The 9,935-nt window shown below is 36.6% G+C and overlaps 1 protein-coding gene across 1 annotated transcript in view; it reads right to left on the bottom strand.

The window, feature by feature from the left end:
- The window catches only part of USP25 (ubiquitin specific peptidase 25), a gene marked incomplete at its 5' end in the record, with an annotated part of 40,244 nt that overhangs the window by 9,666 nt on the left and 20,643 nt on the right, over positions 1–9,935 (bottom strand). Inside the window, 4 exons of the mRNA XM_009070823.1 lie at positions 2,796–2,891; positions 4,730–4,843; positions 7,525–7,664; positions 9,070–9,264. Of these exons, the coding sequence (XP_009069071.1) occupies positions 2,796–2,891; positions 4,730–4,843; positions 7,525–7,664; positions 9,070–9,264 (545 nt within the window). The remainder of the gene's footprint in view (positions 1–2,795; positions 2,892–4,729; positions 4,844–7,524; positions 7,665–9,069; positions 9,265–9,935) is intronic.

Below are 9,935 nucleotides of genomic sequence, written 5' to 3'. Positions count from 1 at the left end.
CCATTCCTCCGGGTTGGGGGGGGCAGAGCGGGGAGGAGGGAGTGTAAGCAGCTGCGTGGTTCTTGGCTGCTGGCTGAGGTTAAACCACGACAATATTTCAGATGAAGTTTAGAGGTCATCAGAAGTGTTTACTTTTCCAGCTTTGCCAGCACATTAGATTTTAACGAATGTCATTCGTTAGGTTCATTAGATTTTACTCACTGAAACTATACAGCATGAACAAGATCAACAAGAAAAATAATTACAAAGACAGGGACATATGTTGATGCCTTCCATAATACATCTCTCAAATAGGGAGCTGATCAGATTGTTTGCTTAAAACATTAGCAAAGTTTCAATACAATGTAGGCACAAAATAAAGCTCCAAAGCAGTCAGAAAAAAAACCCCTGTTCTTTATTTCAAATTCCTTTATGTCATAATACCTGGCAGTTGCAGGTAATTCCTTGACATTTAACTATCAGAAATTTGGTCTCCCATCCTCTACTAACACACCTTTTGCTTCAGGACTAAACATGTGGGTAGAGTAATAATCACACAGGATTAAGCACAAAGTGTGTGGAAAACTTTAAAACTTAAGACGGTGTTCTGCATCAGTGTCTTTACTCGTCCTATGCATTACCATTAAAAAGGTAGTTTGGGAGAACATCATAAATGCCAAAAGTCATAGCCAGATTTTCTACTGTCTTACATCAGAAGTTCTACCATTACAAAGCCAGCATGGATAACAACTAAATCCTGTTTATTGAGGCAGGCCAGAAGCAAAAGAAATCACTATTAGACAAAAAATTTTTCAGATAATTATTTAGAAGCAGGAAAAAATGCAATGCAAACCCTATTTTTTTATATTCATGTTTCAAATAATACAGTATACTACAGATTCAGAAATCCTACGCACAATGAAAATAGTAACATTATTTCTTTACACAGAATACAGGAAAAAGGGATGCTAGAAAAAAGTATCACATGCTTGCATTTTCTCACTTAAAATGTTATATAAAGATCTTAAGGCAAATATTCTGCCAGGAACTGTCTATAAAGTTCCAAGAAGGATGATTGGAAGACGACATTAATCAAGAACTATCTGAATATTAGCCATGTTTTATGCCTGAGATCTAAATAGAGTGAAACCTTGCAGTAACAATGACCCACATCACAGGGGTTTTACCTACATTATACAAAGATATAGAAAATCCCACCATTTCCTAGAAACACTGATTTAATAAAAGAAACACATGAAGAAACACAGCATATAACAGTATTAAAAATATTATAGAAGCTTTTACCGTAAGTTTATGGAGAAACGTGAGATTTCATGTGATGCATTTCAAAACATGAATTTTGTTACTAAGGAGAACGACTTCATGTGCATATATTCACATTAATGTATGCCTCAAAATGAACAATGTTTCACCTCCTCTAAGTCATTGCAAACATGACTCAGCAGAAAATGAGTAAGGAAAGTTTTCCACTCTACAACAATTTAGTGTCAAAACATTTTCTCACCCAAAGACAAATTCTGTCCCTCATGAAGTGAAAACGTTTAAGCATTCAATATTAAAGACCGAAAAACATTTCAACTGAGCACTGTTTTGAGAACTCTGAAGTACTAAATGTAATTTTACTTTGAATTAAATTTCTGGCTTAAAACTCAAAACACCCTTCATATTAAAAAACCAAAACAATTAGAAGTCATTTCACTTTATGATAAGTAGTTATTTGATCGAATGAGGATTATTTTCAACTTATAAAAATTAAAAATTGACCTATTTTCATTAGGTAATAAATTTGGAAATAAAAAACAAATACAAAAACAACCTGCACTGAATCCCAAAGAAACCCAATCTCACTCAGAGGCTATGGCAGGTGTCTCTCCATTCCCTGAGGGCAGGGACAGTTAAAGACAGCCCTGCAAACATGTTATGGCCCTAACCCTTCCCTAAGTATCCAACACACAAACATACAAACCCCAAGCCATGAGATTACAATTTCCTTACCAAGGGGCTGGAGAACTTTTTGGTGGTGGTAGTGGTAGGGGTTCTTGTTTCTTTCGGGGTTTTTACAATTTGTTCTAGTGCAAGTACATTACAACAATTAAGAAAACTGCTACCCAATGGCAAGCAACAAACTTTTTCCCCCTTGCCAAATCACATATGAGAGGATTTTACATCATGTCAAAGTAATTCCCTTTCTAATACCCTATAATTCAAAAGACCATGAGCTTAAAGTGCTCAGAAGTTTGTGTATTTAAGAAAACTAACACATTTTTAAATCAGGCATCCTCGTGAAGAGTAATAACCACAAAGAGCCTAATGTCTAAGTCCCAGTAATAAAAAAAATCATAAATAAATAGCACTGACACCTGTGCATTTACGCAAAAGAAAGTAATTTAGATTAAAAAAATCTTTCAAGGAGTACAAAACAAGACTCTCTCTTTGAAATAAACACAAATGACTAAACACATCTGAGTGAAAAAACTGATGCCCCAAACAGCCCAGCAAAGGCATGGGGTTTTTTACTCACAGGGGAAAAATACATATTCTTATTGACTACACATCTAGGTTTCATGTTACTGTTATCTTCCTGCATTTTAGCTTTCTAATAATAGTAGTGAGTACACAAGCTACCAAGGACAAAGATTTGTCTGTTTTTCAGGGCAGAAATATCTAAATGGAGGACTGATACAGACAAGCATGTATAAACCCTGGGAAAGACTTAATATACATCAAAGGGTAGAGGGAGTAGCATATCTAACAAAAAGAGTCAGAGGAGAAAAAGTTGAAAATGTTAGTTGTACCTTAAAGAACCCTGCTTCTGGCCCACACCTGTCATAAACATTCCTGGCTTTACCTATAGCCATGATAATACCTTGCATGTTCGGGGTCAGCATGACCTGCCACAAGGGATTGAAGGTAAAAGTTTTGAATGATTAACATGACCAAATTCAATATGCTTTTAGTCTCATGCAAGATAAAAAAAAGCAACTTAATGCATGCATACATCAAAATGGCACATTTCAATACAGACCTAGTGTGCGCATTCTGCAAATCACATCATGACACGTGTGTATAGTTTTACTGTAACAACATTTAAGGAATCTCACACAAAAAAAATTCAAGAAAACTGTGTCAAATACCATTTTAAAGTTACATGGCCAGAACTTCCCACGGAAGGAACATGCATTATTCAGCATTAGTATCCAGCAGAAACTGCATACTGAGTAAGTGTTATCTATGGCCATCAAAGGATTATAAAAAATGTTTTAAGTACGAAAATCATCCAATCACACTTTAGATACACTATACTTAAACAACAGTAAACTACACTGCCTGAATTTTATTTCAACATCAAAATAAGGGACTCATTCCTGCAAATGCAATTGGTCCCTGAAGCATCTGCAGACAAATTCTGAAACATAAAACCCAGAACAATTAACAAACACAAAGCCAAACAGAAGACACATACTGCACAGCTATTCACATCAGTTGCATACAATTTGATACATCTAGGTTACTCAGAAAAGCCTTACTTCTTTGTTAAATGTGAGCAAAGCAAAATAATACTTCTCTCTCTGCCCAAGGTATAGCTGGCACAGCAACAAAAGATAAAGACCCTTAAACTCCCTGTAAGAGTTTCCCCATACACAAGAACATTTAAAAAAAAAAAAGAGAATACATTTACAAAATGACAGGGAAGTAGGCAAGAAAGTTATTCTCTAGAAGACATGGGAGCAACAGCGAAAAACAAGAAAAAAAAACACCCAACAAAACCGAGAACATAGAAGGTCATTATGCAAGATTAACTCCTCATATCTTTAAAGGTGGAGACTACACATCTGTGAGAAGCCAAACTCAGTGTGATGATGTTAATTAAATAATTTTACTTCCCACCGCATACTCTCAGTTACAATTACAGGGTAGAATGACCTGAAATTTCCATTTGCCTGTGGAAGCTAAAGTTCCCTGGAGCTCCCCAAGAATGCATGCTCAGACACCTGAGAGTAAGGGCTGCACCAATGCTATCCCCAACTAACAAACACAGAATAAACAATTTCATGGCAGAGCAGTTTGATGAACTGGCAGCATTGCTTTTTACTGCTAAAATAGGGCAGCAAAAAATAATGCCTGTCAGGATAACAACAGGCCTTTCATTTATTCCTCAAGTAGTACCAGGTATGTGCACCACCCTGGGTATGAACCGCAAAAGAAAATTTATTTTTTTTTAAGATTTGCTACTGCGAGCACCACCAGCCACATCAGTTTCAGGTTATTTTCATGGCTAATTTAATCCCCGAAGCCTGGAACCCTTAACCTTGGTAAATGAGAAATCAGACTTGAAGATTAGCTTTATCAGACTGACAAGAAAGCACAAACATTAAGAACATCACTCACTGTTCCATCACTTTTTAAATAATGTAGCAGTGCAGTCTATCATGAGCATTTCCGAAGCTACCTGGACCTAACACAAACACTCAACTTCCACAGTTGGAAAGACAAATAAAACCTCCAGTGTACATGGTACCATGCAAAGCGTGCCCAATTACAGTAGGTAGAGCTTTCCCTTCATATTTCATTACAAATTAAAGGCATTGTTAAGATTATAAATCGCTAAGCATTTAGTTTTGCAGGAATCTGTTAGGTGTCACGATGTGCAAACATGCCAAAACTTCTCATCAGGCAGCACAAGAAAGCACCGAGGAGGAGCGGTGCACACAACTGCAATCATATGTACCTCATCGTCATAACCCCCCTCCTCTGACTCAATCACAAAAGTCCCTACATCAGGAATCGCCACCTCTACAACTCGCTGGTTAGGAGCTGGTTGAGCTGGGGCACTACCAGAGCTCTGCAGAAGAAAACCATTATCAGTATGTTTGGGAAAGGACAAAAAAAAAAAAAGGATAATAACCAGAAAATACAGAAAATTACGGATCAACACAAACTGACTGCTGAAATTCTGAAGAAATCAAGAAACAGTAAGTAATTAGTGAACCTAAGTGATATCTATAGTTTTTAAGCAGTGTATTTTAAAATTAAGCCATAATTACTGAAAGTACTTAAGTTATTCTTCATTCACTAATTATATCTTTACAGGTTAGTACACCAGTATTGCAACTCTAACATCTGTTACAAATTTAAGGCAGTTGGTAAAGAGCGAGTCTGTGAACCACCACTTTTTTGTACATTTCACCCCAGAATTACTAAATATATTAGAGAATCATAGAAAGACTTGGGTTGGAAGGGATCTTAGAGTTCACCTAGTTCCAACAGGCCAAAGGCTAACATTTCCTGATGCTCTGAGGGAGGGGGGGAAGAAAAAAAAAGAAAAAAAAAGTCTCTAACAACCAAGAAATTTTTAAGAATGTTTTAAAGGTGCATTGCAGGCAAGAGGTTTTAAACAGTAACAGAGACAAATCTCAGCTCTTATCACTGAATAACAGACAGTTTACAACATTTGCAGAACTTAAACCTTCACTCTAATCTAAGCAATCACAGTATCATGCCACTTGTTCTGCAACTATAATGGTCTCATTTTTTAACAAAGATTCCGAAACATACACAGTTTCTATTTACACCCAACACCATATAAATGTGAAGAAAGACTGTGCAATCAGAGGGCAGAAAAAAAGAACAAAACGGCAGAAAATCGACAAAATTAACATGTGGTGAATAACCTACAATCCTGTTTGTTACATTTTCTGACGTTGGCTTTCCTTCCTTTAAAAATAGACAAACAAAAAGTGGAGGAATGGAATATATGCCTGCATGTTTGAATGCATATGGAAGCAGAATTAGAAAGCATGCTGATACACTGAGAAGAAAGCACAATTCTTCTTAAATGAAATCTGGGTATATGGAGAGCAGCTTTTAAATATTAAGAGTACCTTCAGTTTAGCTAGAAGTGTGCTTTAGATTCTAACAGCTGAAGTACATTTGTTGCTAAATTAAAGATTCTGCATGGTTCCAGTTTTTTTTTCCATTTATCTTTTTCAAGAGTCATCCATTGTGCTGTAGAACAATGCAGTGATAATACTGGAGTAAGACAACCTGCATCTGCTCCATTAAGCCTATTGTGGTATTCCCCATATGGTTCCTCAACTACAGTCTCATGAAGTCCTAAGGCTGACGACTGTGTGAAGTGTCACTATCCTGAACTAAAATACTTGATCCATGGAATAAAGTCCGTAAGACTCTTTCACATCCCACTGGGATGGATGCCCACAAACCCTAGAAAGAGGGCAGCATTATGAAAGACATTTCATCATGGGTTTGGTATCTTCATAGCTACCCCTTCAGCTGGAGGTAACTCATATTAAACAGGCTCCCCCTAACCTGTTCTGGGTCCTGAGAACTCAAAAAAGGTAGGTATGCAATAGCCTAAAGCATCAGTGGCAGAGCATGTTTTCATCCAGGGTTAGATGAGCTTCCCTGTTGGCTTTTATTTCAATTTTGCAGAGAAAATGTGTTTCTCTGCTTTCCTGACACCACAGGACAGAGGGGTGGAAAAAACGTCAGGTCAACAAGTTGTCAACAAGCTGTCATGTCATTTTCAGAGGTTTTAAGAGGACTTTCCTGTTGGCTCCAAAGATGTCTGGGGCTAGATTGCTTCTGTTTAATGAGGGTTCATACCTGAACTAGGAAGCATGCTTGAAATTTTGCATGCATCTCAACTGTTCATACCTCGAGTGGTTACTAGGAGGGCCTAAGGAAGCAATATCGTACATTTCCTATGTTTTATCCTTACAGATACAGTTCCAAGACAGATGCATGTAATGTTTTAATAGTACTTGGGTTTGTGGTAAACACATTGGTCACTTATCTATATACTTACAGGGAAGCAAATAAATATTTTCTGAAAGAAAAAAACCTGTTACATATTAGTTTCCTTTAATAACCCATAAATTAATGTCCCATTCATCTTACTATTTTTTTTGCATGAAGTGAAAACAGAATCACCCAACACTAATTCTTATCACCATTTTAAGTTAATATATGCATCCTATAAATCACAAAAATAATTTTCATCAAGCTGTGAATTTGCATTAAAGCTACAGAATATCATTGAAAAACCCTTATTTTTCAAAGCTACATTAACTTCCACAGCTCTGTCATGGGAAGTCAATTATAATCCTGTATTTCTCAAATATAAACCTGAATCTCCAAAAGCAGTATTTTTCAGCTCCTTTACATGGACTGTCAATGTTTATTCCTCAAAAATACATGAAACCATCTAACATTTTTAATAGATGGTGGGCACAAACACCTGATTGCAATTTGAACAATATGCTGTACTCTTGACAAATACTTTAATCCCATACAGGACAACTATCTTCGTATTTTTCTTCCACTACACCCATTACTGTTGTATACACTTTCTAAGTGGACTGTAGTGTTGGAGAGACCCTGAAAAAAAGAGTAATTTTCAGTTCAAAGTTTCCAAACTCACACCCTTTTATAAGTTACTGTATCATTTCCACTCGCAAAATAAAAGCAAAAGAAATATTTCAAGCTTCAAAATATCCTCACCGTATCCATTATAGCTTCTGGACCTCTATCTTCTTGTTCAGCTAAAGCTTTATTGATTGCTTGTACAGAATCTTCTTTTAAGTGCTTTGAAATATCAGTTCGTGATGGCTGCTCTAAATATTCTGGTTCTCCTGCTTGAACTTAAGTGACAGAAATAAGATAACAGTTCTGTGTGTTAATATAAGCAGAGATTTTGAATTCATCACTGTCTCACAAATAAGGTAACCACACAGAAAACACAGGGTAGACCACACAATTCACAAATACAACTTTACACCAGTCTATGTCTCTGAACACTTCCCTATTTATGGATCCCTGATTTTATACTAGGAACAACAGACCTGCCCTGTCTATATATCCATTAAGGCTTGAGTGAAGGGTGCTCATCAATCATCAGGGATGACTGACAACAAAGACGAAATTCTCCTTGGACTTTCTCTGGGATACAGACTTAATATATGGAATGACCTACAGCCACTCCAGTGCCAGATGTATTTTAACTTTGTAAAATAATAAACACCTTATGTTCTTCTGCCTGAGGGGAGATCTCAAAGTCTCTTCCACTTGAGGGCAATAAATGCATCAGTGTAAGTAGTGTATTATATTCCTTATATGATGAACCCAAATTTTAGCAGACAAAACATTAATTTTGTACTTTCCATTACTAACAAAAGAACTAAAAATAGTCTCAAAGTGTTTCTGAAGACAAAACATACAGAAGATGAAGTAACTCTCTCTCGGCAGAGTTCACAAAATGAGTCTTAACAACTCAAATACAACAATGGGGAACAGTCCAAATACATCTGGAGAACAGTCTCACTATATAGTTCTATCATGTCTTCTTTCACTTAACATGCACACAGCCTACTGCAACAGAGCAAAAGGCAGATCTAGCACAAAACCTGACAGGTTTTCAAGCATCAAAGTAGCTCTGTATTTTACAATCAGATTCCTAGTGGTATTTATTAGCTAGCTCCTACCAGCACTGGCCTCACTGTTGCTATTCAGAGTCTTTTCCAGTTTTAACACTTGATTTTACACAGTAATTTCTTAACTGGGCCCTAGTATTGCTAAATCTATTCAATTCACCACACCAAATAAATTATTCTTCTCATTACTATTCTCTTCAGATCTGAATTCTGCCCTAATTTAAAATTAGAAGGTAGGTCTTGTACTCAATGACGCTGAATAGAAGAATATACATCACTTAAAGACTAACAAATTCTCAAAACAGACTGGTGAGACCTGTTAATAATTACCTATCTTAAAAGGCCACAGTTTTAATAAAAACAAAAAGCTAAGGACATCTGGTAGGGGAAAGGCAGGAGAACCAATAAATAAATTTTTTCTTTAAATAAAAAATGAAATGCAAAAAACACCCCTAGAGACTAAGCTTCAAGTACAGTTACCTCGGCCAAAGAAATAGTTGCAATTCAAGATAACACAAATTAACAATTTCTTCCTTTGTTAAGATGAAAATGATATATACGAAAACCAAGTGGGTTTTGTTACTGCTCTTTTAACAAACAGGTAGAAGCAACTAACTTGGAGCAGGTGAGGGTGCTGGTGCCCTGGGTATCTGAGATAACTTCTCCTGCTGTGCTTTCTGAGCAAGTTCCGCATCCCACTCTTCAAGTTCTTTTTCAAAACGTTTATTGTCTTCCTTTACATAATCCCTTAAATCAGAAGGTAAAGTGTCCATTCCAACAAGGATCTGTCCTGTTTCTTTGTTGAATTCCTCTGCAGCAACATGAAATACAAGTTTCAGAAAATGAAAAATAGGGGAAAAGAAATTAAGTTCAACAGATTTTCTTAAGAGAATTACTGGAAATGGACACTGTAACACCAAAAACCCCAAAACTATTTTACTTTTAACTGGTTTTACTATCTGTCGGGTACTCCTCTGCTACTTTGGATTATACATTCCTGGGCACTATTATATCACTGACACTTTGAAAAACTAGTCGTTTGGGCCATGAGCATCTATGACTGTGAACATTTAGGAAAACGGCACAGTCAGGCTACAGGGCCCATTCACTCTGTGGCTACAAGTCCATGACCAATTTGGCAATCTAAGAACATCAAAGTAAGTATCAATTCTCATTCAAAAACTGAAAAACTGAGCATGCAAGCTTTCTGCTCTATGAAAAGATAAGAATGTGAAAATTTTCCCCTATGTATTATTGAGTCTCTGGCCATTTTCAGAGTCAGCTCCCTAACTGACATTATCAGAGAACGTAGGGATCTTTGCCCTCTTTCCATACAAAACCTTATAGTTGCATACTACATGACTTGAAAAATTCCCAATCCATGTACTGTTTAGGATTAGCATGTGGTTGGTTGGGTCGAGTTATTCACATTTCAATTAACTGCATAAGCTTTCAAGTTTCCACACCCCAGCAGAATGCATC

The sequence above is a fragment of the Acanthisitta chloris genome, unplaced genomic scaffold (genome assembly GCF_000695815.1).
Source record: "Acanthisitta chloris isolate BGI_N310 unplaced genomic scaffold, ASM69581v1 scaffold2243, whole genome shotgun sequence".
Classification (NCBI taxonomy): Eukaryota; Metazoa; Chordata; class Aves; order Passeriformes; family Acanthisittidae; genus Acanthisitta; species Acanthisitta chloris.
Note: the sequence above shows the minus strand (reverse complement) of the source record. Positions and strands in the feature narration are given on the sequence as shown.